General features: G+C 47.5%; 1 protein-coding gene across 3 annotated transcripts in view; it reads left to right on the top strand.

Moving 5' to 3' along the window:
* ARHGAP9 (Rho GTPase activating protein 9) overlaps positions 1-18102 on the top strand; it is a 1031694-nt gene that overhangs the window by 739825 nt on the left and 273767 nt on the right. For all 3 annotated transcript variants that reach the window (XM_069653585.1, XM_069653586.1, XM_069653587.1), the window contains 2 exons: positions 4177-4296; positions 5307-5405. In XM_069653585.1, coding sequence (XP_069509686.1) covers positions 4177-4296; positions 5307-5405 — 219 coding nt within the window. The remainder of the gene's footprint in view (positions 1-4176; positions 4297-5306; positions 5406-18102) is intronic.

Here is an 18102-nt window from a genome sequence, read left to right as displayed (position 1 = left end):
GGGAGCCACATACCAACAAATCCAAAGGAACTCAAGCCAGCGATATGAGGTTTAGGGCCAAGGAGAACATTAGTCTGCTAGGCATAGCCAATAGACAAGCAATCACTGAGGGAGTCTTAGAAAAAGGGGTCAATGCGCAAATTGTCTTTGCTAAGTGTTCTGTGGACTGTCCGACTGCCAGCGCCTGGGACGCTGGGATGCTGGGACAGAGACTGGTACGTCCTCGAATAGCAAAAGTAATTGATTTTCAATTTCTGTTCACAATATGCTCTGGTCACACCGGCTCAACTCAACTATTGGTTTGATTCATTGTAATTTGCTTCTTCTGTTATAATGTTCTATGTATTCTGTTATAATGTAAAGCGCTTTGGATGAAAGCGCTATATAAACATAATAAATACAAATACAAACTCTGCGAGGGAGCTACCGCGGGCTGTTGTTTTTTAGTTCCCCTGCAGGATATTCGTATCCTGCCTCTTGAACTAATTCTCTCATCTGTTGGACTGCGCTCCGTCGCAGCAAAAAAAGTAGTCCTGGTAACTCCAGCACAAATCACTTTTCTGCCCTTCTTTGTGAGGGAGGGACAGCAAGCTGATGCTATTGAGCCCCCTTGCAAGATATTTGGATCTTCCGCATGATATTAGTATCATGATTTATGAACCGTGACTCTTACCACCTAAAATTGCTTCATCTGGTGAATAAGAGATTGGCAGTACGTTTGAGCTCCCTTGCTGGACATTGGGATCTTGATTTCAATTTTTTCATTTGGGAACCATCTGTAATTGTGCTGTGATCTAAGGAAATTACTTGAGATTTGTGGTGTACTGCGAGTACGAGTAACTCTGCTTATTCAAACGTCTGAGTGTCTGCTGTTGATGCCTTTGAGCTTTGCCATTTGATAGTGACTTTTTGGGAACTGAAACAACATTCTGTGACTGGATGCGAAGTTGTATCGGAAACACAGAACTGTGTGCCGTTTTTTCCGGGATTGAGCCGTTATTTACAATATAGCTGTATAATTCGTTACGCCTGGCTGTTTAATTAAACATAGTAGCTGAAACCCAAAGATATAATATGCAAAGCTAAAATCGGTTGGGTTTTCGGCTGATTAGATTGCTTCTATGTAATAGCACTCTACTGAATCAGATGCATGGACAGTAGAGTGCTTTTGTTCGGATTGTTCGAGCACACTTTGGAAACTATTCACATTCCCAGTAACATTTGTTTTCGGGAGAGTGGCTGTGGGCCTGGGGCCTTTGAGCTCTCTCAGTTAACAATCTTTATTAGGGTGTTTTGTGAGAAACCTGAATGTGTCTCCCTGACTAGTCCCCGAGGATCTGTCATCCAGGTGGCCAGGGCACGGCCATCGCTTTTCGATCCAGTTCCTGGGGATGGACCAGTGTGGGAGGATCACCTGGAATGGGGTACCCTTAAAGGGTAGAGGTGGGACACTGATGGATGAGACATGGTATCCGCCCTCCTATAACACCTTTTCCCCAGCCTACTCATAGGATGCTCAAAAACTCTACCTCCTCCTCTTTTCCAACACAAACACTTTCGCACACAGCAGAAGATGATAGACAAACACCTGTGCCATCTACCTGACTTGTCCCAACTCAAGGGTCAGACAGAGTCAGGCAATTGACCAAAATCACACACACACCTGATGGCTCATTCCCTTCTCCAGAGGGATAGAAGGCGGAGCACGGGAGCACAGTACGAGCAAGGCAGACCGCACCTTGAGAGAGCGTGCCCAGCAAAGCAGTTCAAGAGAAGGAGAAAGACGGCGCAAACGGAGAGGGTGACAAGGAGAGAAGCGCCCTTGCCCTTCCCGACCAAGGCCCATGAAACCCCTGCAGATGGAACCGTAAGACCGTGAACACTAGCCAGCGTGTGTTGCAGCAGATGTCAACAGTACACAGGACCCTCCTCTGCTGATAACCAAGCCGGGGAGAGACGCTTATCTCCGTGGTACCAACCTAGACTCCAGAGAGAAGAAAGCTAAGTGGTCCATCACTGCTGGTGAGTCGAGGGGAGAGCTGATAAGAAACAGAACTGTGTTGAACTAAAAGTTGCAAATGGCTAATTGAACTGTGAGAAGTTACAAAGAACTGTTGATATCAAAAAGGGGGGAAACCAGCAACAGAGGAGTCCGGCACCATGTGGGTGCTCACTCAGGAAACTCTAGGCGATTACTCGATAGTTGAAGCTGCCATTACCAGAAGGACTTGGAACAGGCGAGAAGGGGGTCAAAGTGGTCATACAGTGGTCTTGTAAAATTCTCTGTACAGTCAAAAGTCTTTGACCGACAGATGATTGTGAAGCTAAGGGAAGTGAATCCTGCATCGTAAGAGTTGAATGATTGGCACGATTGACAAGATTGGCTATAGTGAACCCGAAAGAGGGATGCTGATAAAGAGGGGGTGAAGTCTAAAGTCCCAAAATACAGTGTGTTGACAAAAGTGAACCCGGCTGAGGGATGTCCACAGTGAACTTTTTGAAAAGACATTAGGATTTGTGAATGTCACAGACGACATTCTGTTGAAGGCCATAGTGAACCCGGCAGAGGGAGGCTAACATTCGAGAAGGGTCAGAGCCAGAGAGAGAGGGATCCAAGTGCAAAAAGACATCACCCAACGTTCATGCAGAAAGGAACTTTTGTTTAATATTTTGAATACATCAGGTCCATGGCAGCAAGAGACTTTTTTGTAGAAAAGAGACTAAACTACCGAAGACCCTGATTCCCGAAAGAAGAACTGTTGGATTGTGCTGGGAAAGCACAAGCGTGTGCTGTGTTTCGGACTCCTACCTTGTCCTGTGCTTAAAACTAGGGAAATGAGACCCTGACCACCGCATCCTGATTTATTATTTGGGGAACACTTCCTTCTTTCTTATAAACATTATCCCACACTTCTTTTGTATTTAGCATAAGGATTGGCAGTAGGTTTTTCTTAGTAAAGGCCCTTTTATTTGACAAGACGCCACAAGGACTGCCTAATTTTTGTTTTGATTATCGAAACTTGCTCCCATCTTAGATCTCAAGGTCTCGCCAGACTCTGAGGGCTGTGCAGCGCTGGTTCTCCTTGACTTGTCAGCCGCCTTTGACATTGTTAACCATTCTATCCTCCTTGACCGACTCCACTCCCTAGGAATCCGAGGCTCAGCACTCAAATGGATTGCCTCATTCCTCAACAACAGGAAACAAATCACTTTCCTCTCCCCTTTTCTCTCAAACGGGATCATCCGGGCGCACAACTTCTGCTCACCGCATCTAGATAGAATTTTGGAGATAGAAATTTGAAGATAACCACTGACTGTCATTCATACCATTATACTCGCTCTCCTCTCTACATCAACAAACAATAGAACACAGCTACACCCTTCGTTCCATTCGGCCTAGCTGCACACATACCTATATCGCTCCTAAAACCCCTCAACGGCCCTGTAAAACGCAGCTATAACATGGACGAAATCGGCCTAGGGGCACACATATTCTCCTACACATGCCACTGATCGCTCACAACCACCGTACCACATTTAGCATTAGAATGCATGCATCCCGCGAAAACCACTCTAGCTGCTCACATACCATGTGCACCCAAGCACTATATCCTACACTACTCTTTCAACAGATACAGACTGTGGTCCCCGAGGGCGTTCAACGAACAGCGTTTTAAGATCATACCAATGGTACATAAAGCGCTATACAAATGCACCATAATATCACATACATGAAATAATCTGTTTAATCTGTCTAATTTGTTGGAATATCTTTTAACAGTTGAAATGTTATCATCTGAATAGTATTGATTTTTTGATAATATTGGTGGATCTGAATGAATTCGAAAAATGAATAACCTATTTTAACATCGATATATGTTTGAACTGATTTCTATTAGTGTACTTTTAGGATTTGCATAAGGATTTTAAGGATTTGTTCTTTTTTTCATTTCTTTTATGGATATGTGTGACTGTAAACATGTACTGTATTAATTATGCTTGTTTTGCGTTTTTGTGAAATAAAGTTTTGATCAAAACACAATACAAATGAAAAAAAGGGGTAATTTCATACACAATAATGACACATTGACTCCCATGGATTATGTGTAAACATGCACAGTTGTGAAAGTTATGAATTATGTATTCAATTGTCTTGCTTTTTTCCAAACCTCTCAGTATATCGAACTCTCTCGGGACAAGAGAATTCTGAGAAGAAGAGGGTGAGGAGTAGATTGAGAAGGTTTATTACGAAGCGACCTCCATTACAGGCACTGCAGGAGAAGGGCCTCATCAAAGGTACAGTGCCAACATCCTGAATATCTATTATATGACCGCGACATGGTAGTGTCTGTGTCCCAGCTACGGAGCCTTAAGCCACAGCAGCCTTTCTGTAATTCTCAACATGTTCACTTCACACCAGATGACTTCACATCTAGATCGGAAATACTGTGTGTCTATAGTTGGAACTGAAACGTATTAACCAAAGCTAAATTTATCATCGGGAACTTAAAACAATGCAGCAAAAAAACACATTGGTGAATGAGAGATGGCTGCTATGGAAATAAAGGGACCCTTTTAAATAACACGCATAATGTGCTAGTACCTGGGTATATTCTGACAGTGCTTGGAACATTGTTATTTAATGGTTATACAAGAACACAAACGGTTGTTTTTGCCTTTGCTTATTTTTAACAGGATTTCAGTGCAAAGAACAGTTGCAAGGATACCCATGTGGCTTTTAAATGAAGTACATTAAGGCACAAGTGTTTATGATAGTTGTATTACACCAGGAGCTGGTTTATGGCTGCAATTGAGCCATTATCTTTCCTTTCAGAAGTCTGCTCAGAAAGCACACGTGTTAAAGAGATCTGAGGGTTGTGTGTTTTGGGTGGGGAGGGGCAAGTAGTGGGTGGGAATGGCAATAGGGACTAGCATAGCCATGGGTTAAATAACCAAACAACATCTCCATGCAGTGCGCCCTTCCTGACATCTCATCTTGCTATCTTAATTTCCCATGGCAATATTTTAATTTTACCGGCAGCACTTTCTGCACCCCCTAAGAGCCGAAACTAAAAATGGGCAGATGCTGGTGTGGAGGCAGTCAGTGGAGGTGATAGTTCCAACATTGCATGCACTTGTGCTTGTTCTGTGGGTAAAGAAAAGGAAGGCCACAGTGTACAGTGGAATGAATCGCGCTCTTTTGAGACATATCTAAGCCATGAAAGAAATATGAGTATCGATCTAAAATGCGTCCTGCTGGTGTTTCTATTGGAGCAATGTAACGTGTATGGGCGCTGTTTCTTCAGACCAGGTCTTCGGCTGCCGGTTGGATGCCCTCTGCCACAGAGAGAACAGCACTGTGCCGACGTTTGTGCGACTTTGCACCGAGGCTGTGGACAAGCGAGGTAAGAAAAGAAGGTTCAAAGTTTGTCCAAAGCTCTTTAGTTGAACATTAGGATGTTGTTATTTTGCGCCAAATGCTTCCCGATCGGCACCATTCAAACTTTGCCCAACACCATTAGACCATGCAATACTACACACCTCCAACAACTGCCAATGAATGCCCCGACTAACACATCAATACAAGTGGATGGGAGTCCTTCTAAAGAGTAGCTGAGCTCTTTAGAAGGACTCCCATCCACTTGTATTGATGTGTTAGTCGGGGCATTCATTGGCAGTTGTTGGAGGTGTGTAGTATTGCATGGTCTAATGGTGTTGGGCAAAGTTTGAATGGTGCCGATCGGGAAGCATTTGGCGCAAAATAACAACATCCTAATGTTCAACTAAAGAGCTTTGGACAGTGACTAGCTTCCGGTTGATTTCTTCCTTAAGTAAGTCTAACATTGCCAAGTATCATTCACCATGTTAACCTTTCTTGCGACTGCCCTATATGGATGTTGCGTATGAGTTTTAACAAAATATGAATGGTTTTCAGGGTGCTGAATCAGCACCCCATTGTGCAGAAACTGATTCTAATAATCTCATGTTATTCTAGGTATTTTCTCCTCCACATCACAGTGTAGTCTGGCAACATGCTTATGACCTGATTCCAGGGGCGTCATTTCACAAAAATGCCAGGGGTAGTGGAAGTGGCATCACTAGACCCTTGACCTCTGATGACATCACAGTGATGTCATTTGACCCCACCCCGAAGTGACATCACGGGAAGCGATGGAACACGATCGTTTACCAGAGGCGTTGCTGGTTGGATGGGGGGGCGGGAGGGCTGAGGAGGCCATAGCCCTGTTTTTTTTGGTTGTAGCCTCAGCTAAAAGCTCAGGGGCTACAACCAAAAGGCTATCTAGCTATCTGTAGAGTCCCGACAGTCCCAACATTAGCTTAGCTCCAGATCTTTTCCTGAGCTAGCAATACCCCTGCATTTACCCCTTGACAAAACAGGAAGTGGCATCACATAGCATTGTTTCAAAGTACACTGTGAAAAATATGGTTACGATATTACTGGAACGTGATATACAATTCATACAAGAATGCATCACCATATGTATCGACAATAACTGCAACTTGCGAAATGCTAAATACATAGTGCGAAATGGATGCTTATTCTACTCTAAATGCTTTTTTGAGGATTTTGTCTGCATTGTGAATTTGAGGTGTTTAAGAATAGACTAAATCAATGACTCACCCCCTGAAGTGTGTCTGAAATGAACCTTTAATGAGTCTAGAAATTATTTTATGGAATTCCAAAAATTTATTTTTTAGGGGTAGCAAGGGAGACCGTCCCTGCCTGATTTGGGTCAGGTGATTGCGCTGCAAATGCATCGCCTCATTTACATGCACACACATTTATGGTTTGCATGTTTTTTTGGAAAATAGTCAAAATGGTGCCCACAAAAGGCCTGCACTACATTCACAGAAGTTAAAGTGCACACCACCGGAAGTGCCAGCAAGTGCTGTTTGCTGAACATACTGACTGGTCCAGTGCCTCTTCGTGTGGACTCCAATTCAAAGCCGAGTCGGCCAGCGGAAGGACTGTTCCGCCATTGTGCCGTAACTCGCTTGGATGGCCTGCTTGGACTTCATATTAGCAACGTAGGTTTAATCATTTTTCGTGCAACTTCTTTTTTGATCACATGCCCTTATTGCTGGACTTTTGCTGGACCTGTGCTTGTGCTAGTGTCTTGCAGCCATTTGGACCAGTGGGAGTTACTGCGCCGCAGCGCCCCTCCTGCTTTGTATCTTATTGAGCTCTTTTTTTTTTTTTGCAGTTACGTTATGCTCCTAACTCTGCCCCCTGACCCGGACCACACTGCATTCGCGCGCACCCCAGAAGTGCCTGCAAGTGCTGTTTGCTGTGTGGGTGTGGAGTTGTGGCGAAAACAAACAAGTCTGTAGCGGTTAACTAGTGAGTCTGAAACCTTTCTATCTCTGCACCTTGTGAGATTCCTTTGATTGTGCTTTTCTGACTCTACCCACTATGCTTGTATAGCTTGACTAGATACCTTTTTGATTATCTTGAGGGTAATATACAGTTTTTGATAGGATGTCTGCTGGGTTGCGTAGTGGCAAGCTATGCTAAAGTACCATACCAACGTATAATCCCAAACCTGTTTCTTCACCAAAAATTCTGGTATGTGGTACTAACAAGCGTGGCGTCCCCAGTAGTGTGGATGTCCAGCCCCAGGTTCATGCTTTTTCTGGTGCCCTAGATACAGGTAATCCGAGTCTGTGTGATGTGAATTTGCCTTCCCTGGAGGTGACTTCGTCTACTTCTGCTTCTCTCTTGTTGCCAATTACTGCTCCTTCTTTTCCTTTAAAGGATAAGCTGGATGAGAACTACTCTATTCAGCATAGCTTCTTGAGTATGCACAAAGCTGATGTAGATGCTAAAGCATGTTCTGGCACTGCTGCTTTTGTTGGTGTAGAGGCATTAGATTTTACAATGATGGCTCTGGTTGTGTTGGACGAGCTTGGTAGGCGCATTAGGTTCTCTCTTGGCCCTTCCACCCCAGCTTCTGGGATGGCTGGGGGAATTGATAAGTTCACACTTACATCATAGTAATAGCCAATTTAAAAAAAGGCCTCTAGGGGAGGATGTCTAGCTCGTTGCCCAGTATTCTGGGGTTATGGCTTCTTACCAATCAGCTGATGTTGTTATGTCTGCCACCTACAATGATGAACCTGTACAGATGCCTAATATCTGCTGTAGCCCAAAGGATCATGCTTCACTTATACCTGGCTCTCAAGAGGCTTCCCATATCAACTCCATGGGTACCTCCTCGGTTGCCCAAGAGCTTGAATACAATGAACAACAATTCCCGGTAATGACCAGAATATTGAATCTTCTGGACAAAGGGCATGACTTGACACATGCTGGATTAAGAGCCCAACAACACATAAATACCGACATACTATCTAAACTTAGCAAAATGGAGGGTCTACTTTTGGGAGCTCTTGTGAGTAAAAATATTGCAGATAAATGTGTTGGAGAGGTTAAAGCTGTTCCAAATACCGCAAATGTTCATGCACAAACGATTGAACCAATTCGTACAGTAAAAAGTGTTCAAACACACTTATCAGGAAACCTATCTATAATAGGACGGCGCTCCTATGCTCAGTCCCTTCTGCCTCCAGGTTCATCTGAGCTATTGATTCATGAGGAAGCCTCAGTGGCTTCTCATGAAGTCCCTTGTGAGACGGGTAACGGATTGGGGAGACGAGAGGTTATGATCGCTCATCTCTCCTCTGTCGTTGTCCGGCTGGCCTCCCACATTGGGGTAAAACTTGAAGGGGCTGAGTATGTTTCCCTGATTGAGATGCCACATAATCCAACTGCCCTTACTAACATTATCGAGGAACAAGAGGCCGAGATGAATGGTGACTCAGGGGCTCCGTCCCAAAACTCCAGTTTGAATATAGAAAGTTGCCCTGAAGGGTCCACAGCTGGGGCCTTTCTCTCTCGTAAGCAACAGCGCTCGCACAATAGAGCAATGAATAAATGGGCCAAAAAGAAATCATCTGTGAAACAAATTGAACAAAAAAATTAAAAAAAACGAATTCTGTTATTGAAGCTCCTCCCTTGGCTGGTACTACTGTATACTCTAGTAACATACCGGTAGAGGATCCCACTCTTAATCTGGCTGAACTAAATGCAGAAAGCAAACATGCTCTCCAACTATCAGACACCTTTGATGAAGACTCAAATGAGCCCCAGTCCAAGGGGTCTTTGTCTAAAAGCAAATCTAAAGTACCTGAGTGTAAAAAAGCGGTGTTAACAGGGAAAAAGGGTCCCCCCATTGCATGTAAACTCTAAGGTCACACATGAGTCACTGCCGGGTTCTATGACATTGGCGGCTGGGACTGATGATGCTCAGACTTGTAAACATTCACAGCTATCCTCGTTTCATCCATTAACTCACTGTAAGACAGGATCCCCTAAGACTGTTCCAAAACAAGACCCAATGGCGAATAAACACATTCCCATGAAGGTTGGTGTGCAAAATTTGCAGTCTCCAGTCCTGGCCAAGGAAGATGACTTTGTGGAAGATACAAAAGGTCAGTCTGTGCCTGTATCTTCTGAGTTTATTCCAAGTGATCTTCCTATGGTAGTTTTGGAGGAACAGATAGGTCGGAACCATGAATCACTGATGTTGGGAGAACATACCCTACCAATTGTTGGTTGGATTAGCAATCCGGAGTTAAATGGAAAGGTACGTCTTAATCGTTCCTTTCTATTTAAAACTTTTAATCGGATCCCGATGTTGAGAAGTTTGCATACTGATGACATCGAGTGGGTAAAACTCTTTAACAAATACAATCTAAGAATGATTGCCCAGTCAAATTTGCTAATTGTGTTAAGACAAATCTGCACTTTATAACTGAACTTGAGCCTTTGGGTATTCAGATCACTCTATTTGAAAATGTAGATCAAGCCTATGCATTTTTAGACTATCAAATCCCTTTACCACCAAACATTCCTTTGAAGGTACCTGTCAACGCATCAGGGGAGTCTGGTCCCCCTGAGATGATTGCGCAGTTGTCATTCATCGCTGCTAACATCAAAGACTAGTCATGGATTGGTACTTTACTGAAATCTATATTAGAAGTACAAGCACCAAAGCCGCAGTTGTAGCTTGAATGATCTGAGCATTCATAGTTGGAATGTATGTGGTTATAAGAACTTTGAGGCTGCTCTATTGTCCCTGGCAGTTTTCGATGCTCCATCAATTATCCTACTGCAGGAAACTATGTTGACCAGGGCATTGTTTGTTGATGGGTATACGGTGTATTGTGCCTTGGCCCCTCCGGGCCTAGGCCGGCCAAGTGGTGCTTGGCTATTTTGATAAATAACAGCTTCAATTTTTCTGCTACCTTGTTACATTGCTCTTCCTTTGTGTTAGCGCTGGAAATTGCATTATCCAATTCCACCAATGACATCTTGCTGGTGGTTTGTAAATATGCTAGTTATCAATCTAACAATCTGGATGCAACTATGGATATACTTGATGATATATTTGAAACTGCCTGTATAAATAACCCTAACTGTACTTTGATAATAGGAGGTGTCTTTAATATCTGTTGTCAAAATGATCACAAACTTCGTAACGCTCAGCGTTGTGATCCGAGAGGCCAGATATGGGTTAAATACCTTGCCTCTTGGAGCTCGGGGTTGGTGCACTTGAAATTGGGTGATACAGATTATACATGGCACAGGTTGAATGCCTTCTCGACAATCGATATATATATTTTTGTTTGTATCCTTTAATATTTTGGGTTCTGGTCTAACTTGTGAAATCACTGATGTAGGTCTTGGTGACCATTGTATTATCTCTATTGCACCCTCTTTATCAACCTCCATCAGTTTTTGTGAAGTTATTCCCCATCTTGCTTTGCTGGAAGTAGTGCGCCCTGCTCATTCTGTCAGTTGGAATAGGAGCTTGTGTGCTCGCTTGACTAATGCTTTACGTACATCAATACGATTTAAACCAAATAAATGTTGTTCTATAGCTGACGCTTTTTCGATTAAATCTTATAATAACATTATCATCTGTGAGGAGCTTGCCATACTTACCACATATAAGGCGAACCCTCGTACAGCACATACACATGTATATTCAGAGCAAATTTCTTTATTAAAGCGGGCCAAGATTCAAGATCTAAAACTCCTAAAAAAACAAGATATTCCAGTTCAAGAATTTCATTTTTTCAAAAAAAGACTGTTCATGCACTATAGGAATGCTACTAAGATTGTTCATCATAAAATATATCTAGCTACGAACCAAGCTATGATCATGCATATATATAAGCACGATACCAGAAATATTTGGTGAATGTTCAAAGAGACCTCGTTGCCATTTTGGGCTTGTATACTTAAATTAAAATTTGAAAACATTTTTCTTTCAGGTTATATTCCCAGATCTTGGCAAACATCATTGATTATCCCTATTCTTAAAATAGGTATTCCAGCAGAGCCGGGCAATTATCGCCCGATTGCTCTCATGGATTCCTCTTACAAAGTTTTTACCATCCTTATACTTAAAATGATTGAGCAATTCATATGGGAACATAACTTGCTATCCATATATCAAACAGGCTTTAGAAAATATATGGGCACTGCCTTGAATGCCACTGTTTTCGCACATGTACTGGCAAAGGTAAAAAAAAATCTTCCGAAGGGCCAGTTTTTATGGCCTCTTTGGACCTCATCTCTGCCTTTGACAGCATTATTTGTAATGTTCTTTGGGCAAAAATGGCTAACTTAGGGTTTCCTGAATTTATCATTCAAACTATTGCTTTTTTGCATTTTGATACCTGTTATCGAGTGAGATTAAATCAGCAAGGTGTGCTTACTCCTGAAATTCCCACCCATACAGGCGTAAAACAGGGTTGTAATCTTGCTGCTACCCTTTTTAATCTGTATCTTACTGACCTAGAAAATATCTGGCGGCACATTATTACTTTTCCCATAAGAATTGGTCATTTGAAGGTTAATTGGCTTGATTACGGAGACGATATTCTGCTCTTCAATTGAACTCCTTTTTCCCTTCAAAATAAGCTTCAAGCGTTTGCTTCTTATGCTGCCATAAATAATCTTTGCGTAAATGTAACAAAAGTCAAAGATCTTGGTCTTTACTGGGAAAAGGAAAATTGCCCACTATACATGGACTTTAAATGGTGTCACAATTGAACGACTCTCTTCTCTTAAATACCTTGGATACATTGTATCCGATTGTTTGTCCATTAATAACTGGCAAACCTCTATTCGATCTAAGGCTCGTCCTTTAATTTCCCAATTGAAGATTATTCAAAGAAAATTTTGTAAGCTTTCTCTCGAACTGTTGCTGCGGTTCTATTTGTATAAGGTTGAAGCAGTTTTGCTGTATAGCCTTGATCTATGTCTTTGTGATACAACTACCTACCTGAATTATCTTGAAGGCATGAATTGGAAACAGGTACTGGGCTTTGCTAAGTCTATCCCTAATTCCTGTATTCGGATTGAACTGGGCCTATCCAGTTTAGCTGCCCGCTTTCAATGCAGGCAACTCAACTCTTATGCAAAAAATGTTAAATCCCCCATTGAATTCCTTATATCAGGAATTTGCTCAAATGATTAATAATTCCAATCCTACTTTAGTGACTATAGTCCAGGAAAGAATGGAATCGATCTTGCTAAAAATTGGCATAACAAAGGAAGACCTTTGGCTACGTTCAGCTTATTCTAAAAAAAACTTTATGAACACGACTGGTGTACATCCATGGATGATATTGGCACTCACCGGTTATACAAGGAATATGCTGCACATTCTCATAAACGTATGCCCAGAGTAAGATACATTCTCCAGCATGGGGTCTGGCATGGATTCACATGCTCATGAATATTCCCCGTCGTCAGGCTGGGAATCCTCGGTAAAGAAAAAACCAGTATCAGTTTCGTTTCTGATCTGTCTTTCGTAGTAGTAACCAATCACTGATCTCTGCGTCATACTGACCACAGCCAATGACTGCCCTTTACCTAAGCCCCACCTCTGGCAGCCATCTTCAGATTTTCACTGCACGTTCAAGTGTTGGGATCCTCGTGCTATTGCTCTCGAGCGTTAGTGCTATTTTTTTCACGTTTTTTTCTCAAAAACTTCGATTTTTTTCGGTCAAAAAGAGCCTTAAGTGCCACCGATTCTTCATCCGATCAACGGGGACCCGTGTCGGATTCGTCTACGCCCCTCAAGGGTGAAGATTTCGTCGAGCTACGCTTTTGGTGGACTCCAGAAGTTTCTCAGGCCCATCTCGGAAATGGCCCAGGAGAAGGGAAGCTCGACGCCCGGAAAACTGTTCAGGGTCTGCCTTGGATGCCAGCTTCAGAATGTCTTTAAGGAGGACGAACACTCCTTTTGTCTTCTTTACTGCCTACATGAGGACAAGACGCACGTGGAGAAGGACTGTGCGTTTTGCGGCAATATGTCGGAGCGGGCCATGAAGGACCGCCATCAACGTCTCGCCAACTGGCTGGAAGGGAAGAGCCCGTCAGGCGAGAAGAAGAGGAAGAAATCCGAGCGGTCTTCTAAGACCTTTGAGGACGCCCCGGCGACGGGGGTCCAACACAAGGCCAAGCACCGCGAGTCCGCTGGCACCAGGAGCGCTGAACGGTCGGGCTCTACGGGCGCCAGGCAGGGTGCATCCTCCCCGGCACCATCAACCACGAGCCAACGCTCTGGTTCGGGTAAGAGGAAGGCCGAGCGCCCGGCGAAGCTCCTGGAGAGGCCCTGGTCGAGCTCGAAGGCCCCATCGGAGGGAGAGCGAGGCAGTGTCCCCCCCCCAAGGAGAAGGCGGTGAGCGCACCTAAGGTGGTGAAAGCCTTAATCCATCCGGCCAAGGCCTCTATCGAGACAGTCGCGGCGGCCCTGGCTCAGCCTGTGGAGGCTACACCAGTGGTGGTGACCTCGGGGCTCAGAGTCTCCCTGCCACCACGGAGGGAGTCCTCTTTTATGCCCATCGACAGGACCCCCGTGAAACCTCCGACGGAGAAGAAAAAGGGGGGCAGGAGGTCGTCGTGGATTCGGCCTCAACCTCTGAGGAAGAGCTGATCGAGGTCTTAAGCCACGGCGTTGGCTTGGAAGAAGACCAGCCCGTCGGGAGGGATCCCGACGTAGGGGACGACGATATCGTCGAGGGTGCCGACGGGGCCCCTGACCGCCCATCGGACTCCCCTCAACCAGCGCCGCAAGACAACTCGGCGGCCATTTTGTTGGCTATACAGTCCTTATGCTCGGAGATAAGGACGAGACTGCCGTTGCCACCAGCGGAGGAACCGCTTCCGACGGGGGAACCGGAGCCAGGCCCTTCTGGGGGCCCTCCCCCTAAGAGAAGAAGGATTCACCCTCCACCTCCTTTTCAGCCATCGCGCCCTGTTCAGCCCTCCTCCCCGTCCACGACTCGTGGGGATGATACGGGGACTGACACGGCCGCGACGGGTACGGACGACGAGGTTTACAACGAGGATCTGCCGTCGTCACCTCCCACCCGGGCTTCCCCGCCCGACGAGATTGGATCGTTTCACTCCATGATCGCCAGGGCATCCGAGCTCTTCCAGCTCTGCCCGGAGGAGAAGAAGAAGGAAGGTTTCCTTTATCAATGGCGCGAGGCCAAGGGGAAGACGGTCCTCTCCGTGCCTCTACTGGACGATATTTGGGATGAGGGCCTCGCCCTCCTCAAGAACCCATCCACGACGCCGGCTAGAAGGGATCGGTACGAGAAGAAGTACCGGGTCCCGGACGCAGCCCCATTGTGCCTCCGGGCACAGCCGACCCCGGACTCCGTCGTCTCTGCGGCGGCCAGGAAGAAAGCGGGGGGGTGCGGCCTCCACGTCGACTTCCCCCCCGGACGGCGAGGGAAAGAAATTGGATACGATGGGACGCAGGGTCATCTCGTCTGCAGCGACGACGATTAAGGCGGCCAACGCCTTGGCTATCATAGCCCGCTACGACAGGGAGCTGTGGTACAAACTGGCCCCCCTGCTGGACTTCCTACCGGACGACAAGAGGGCGGATGCTCTAGAGATCTTGCAGGAAGGTGAGGTGGCGTCGGACCACGCCATTACGATTGCGACGGACATCGCCGACACTGGATTTCGCCAGTTGGGCAACGGCGTGTGCCTTAGGCGGCGTGGATAGCTCAAGGCTACTGACTTCCGTCAAGACGTGCAGACCAGAGTCTTGGACATGCCGTTCGATGGAAACAACCTGTTTGGGAAAACAGTGGACGATTCCCTTCAAGCCATCAAAGCAGACACGGAGACGGCCCGGGCTCTTGGGGTTCTCCAGCAACGGCGGCCGCCCTTTCGGAGCGGCGGAGGCAAGGGTGCCTCCAAAGGTTCCAGCGGCGGATTTTCCACCTACCGTCAAGCGGCCCGTTCGTCGTCGCAGGAAGCTTACAGGGGACGAGGCAAGTCAGGCGGACCCCGCCGTCGTCGCCAAGGAGGTCAAGGCGGCAAAGCCTCGTCGAAGCAGGACTGAACCGGCCGTGGGGTCGGGCCCCCACCGAAGCACCCCGGTGGGAGGCCGGCTGGCGAGCTTCGTCAGCATGTGGGAGTCCATCTCCACCGACCGTTGGGTGCTGGACGCCCTAGCCCAGGGTCACGCGCTCGAGTTTCAAGGAAGGTGCCCGCGCGTCCCCCCTGTGGCCAGGAAAGAACTTCACGTCCCTCAACTTCTCTTAGAGGTAAAGGCGATGCTCAGGAAGGGCGCCATCGAGCTCGTCCCAAAGAGGCTTTGGGGCTCCGGAGTTTACTCAAGATACTTCCTCGTGAAGAAGAAGACGGGAGGATGGCGTCCCATCCTGGACCTACGACGACTGAACAAATTCATCAAGGCACAGAAGTTCCGGATGGTCACCCTCCAACACGTCCTGGGTCAGCTGGAGGAGGGCGATTTCCTGTCGTCGTTGGATTTGGAGGATGCCTACTTCCATATTCCCATCCTAAAGGGACACCGAAAGTTTCTCAGGTTCGTGGTCCAAGGGCATCACTATCAGTTCAGAGCCCTTCCCTTCGGACTAAGGTCGGCACCCAGGATGTTCACCAAGTGCCTCGCACCGGTGGCGGCGCAGCTGCGCCGAGAGGGGATCCACGTCTACCCCTACCTGGACGACTGGCTCATCCGAGCCAAGACGAGGGAGCTCGCCGTGGAGCACACGGCAAGGACCGTCCAACTTCTCACGGACCTGGGATTCTCCGTAAACTACGCCAAGTCCCACCTGGTGCCCGCGCAAGACGCACTATTTCTGGGAGCGAAGCTCGACACAGTGTCGCTTCTGGCCTCCCCGTGGGAGGAAAGGACGAGGGCCATTCTGGGCAAGGTGCAGCGGATGCTGGTTGCGGACGCGGCCAAAGTGAGGTCCATCAAGTCCCTCCTCGGAATGATGTCTTCTTGCATTTACCTCATCCCCCTGTGCAGGCTCCGGATGCGCCCGTTGCAGGAGTTCCTGGACGCGCGCTGGATCCCGACGACGGCAGCTTCGAGGAGAGGATCACACTCGACGAGAGTTTCCGACGAGCGATCCGGTGGTGGGGCGCCCGCGCGCATCTGACAGCGGGCATGGACTTCCAGACCCCCGGCCACCAGGAGACAGTGACCACGGATGCCTCCCTGGAAGGGTGGGGAGCGCACACCGAAAATGCACGCGAGAGGCCTTTGGCTCCCGACGGAGAAGTCCCTCATATCAACGTCCTGGAGCTCCGTGCAGTGTTTTGGGCCCTCAGGTCCTTCCTTCCGTCCCTCAAGGGCAAGGTGGTGAGGATCTTCACCGACAACACCACCACCATGTTCTACATCAGGAAACAGAGCGGAACCAGGTCCCCAGCCCTGTCCAGGGAAGCTCAGGATCTGTGGCATTGGGCCGTCGCCCAAGGGATGTTTCTGGTGCCGTTTCATCTGGCAGGGATAAAAAACACCATCGCCGACTCACTCAGCAGGGAGCTGCGCTCGTGCCACGAGTGGGAACTACGACAGGATCTAGTGGACCGCCTCTTCCGACGGTGGGGCACTCCCCAGATCGATCTGTTCGCGACGGCGACAAACTCCAAGTGCCGGAGGTTCGCCAGCAGGTTTCCCCAGCCGAGGAGCATGGGCGATGCTTTCTCGTTCCCCTGGGAGGGCCTGTTTCTATACGCGTTCCCTCCATTGCCATTGCTGATCCGGCTCATCAACCAGCTCAAGAGGTCACGGTGCAGGATGATCCTCGTCGCACCTGCGTGGCCGAGGCAGATATGGTTCCCAGACCTTCTGGACTTGTCAGCGTCCCAGTCAATCAAGCTCCCAGTGGACGCAGATCTTCTCTCCAGGGAAGGAGGCGCCATCCTCCATCACGACCCGAAGTCACTGAACTTGCAGGCCTGGCTCCTGCAGCGTTAGAGTTTGGAGGATACGACATACCGGCCGACTGCAGAGAGGTTCTTGCAAAGGCCAGGGCGTCCTCAACTCTTAAATGCTACGGACACAAATGGAAGAGGTTCTCTGTCTGGTGCCACGCACAGAAGATTAACCCTCTACGGATTACGGCCCCCCAAGTACTGCCGTACCTACTGACGCTGGCCAAGGCTGGACTGGCGCACGCGCGCATCAAGATTCATCTTGCTGCGATTTCCCGATACACCAGAACCACGGGGCGGAAGTCTTTGTGGTCTCATCGTCTGGTGAAAGAGTTCATGAAGGGACTGTTCAGATCGTTCCCGCCGGTGAAGGCTCTGGCCCCGGCGTGGGAGCTCAACGTGGTGATGACCAAGCTCATGGGACCTCCGTTCGAGCCTCTGCACTCGGCTCCGTTGAAGTTCTTGTCGTGGAAAACAGTGTTTCTTGTGGCCATCACCTCCGCACGACGGGTGGGAGAGATCCAGGCCCTTTCCTGCAAGGCCCCGTACTTGACTTTTCACGACACGAGGGTAGTGCTCAGGACGCACCCCTCCTTCATGCCCAAGGTGCCGTCAGACTTCCACCTCAACGAACCCTTGGTGTTGCCTGTTTTCTTCCCGTCGCCTTCGTCGCCGGCTGAAAGGACTTTGCACTCGCTGGATGTGGCTAGAGCGCTGAAGTTCTACGTGGACCGCACTAAGTGTTTTCGGAAGACGTCACAACTCTTTGTGAATTTCGGACCTGT

Source organism: Ambystoma mexicanum, chromosome 3q (genome assembly GCF_040938575.1).
Source record: "Ambystoma mexicanum isolate Mex_15411 chromosome 3q, UKY_AmexF1_1, whole genome shotgun sequence".
NCBI classification, from domain to species: Eukaryota; Metazoa; Chordata; class Amphibia; order Caudata; family Ambystomatidae; genus Ambystoma; species Ambystoma mexicanum.
Note: the sequence above shows the minus strand (reverse complement) of the source record. Positions and strands in the feature narration are given on the sequence as shown.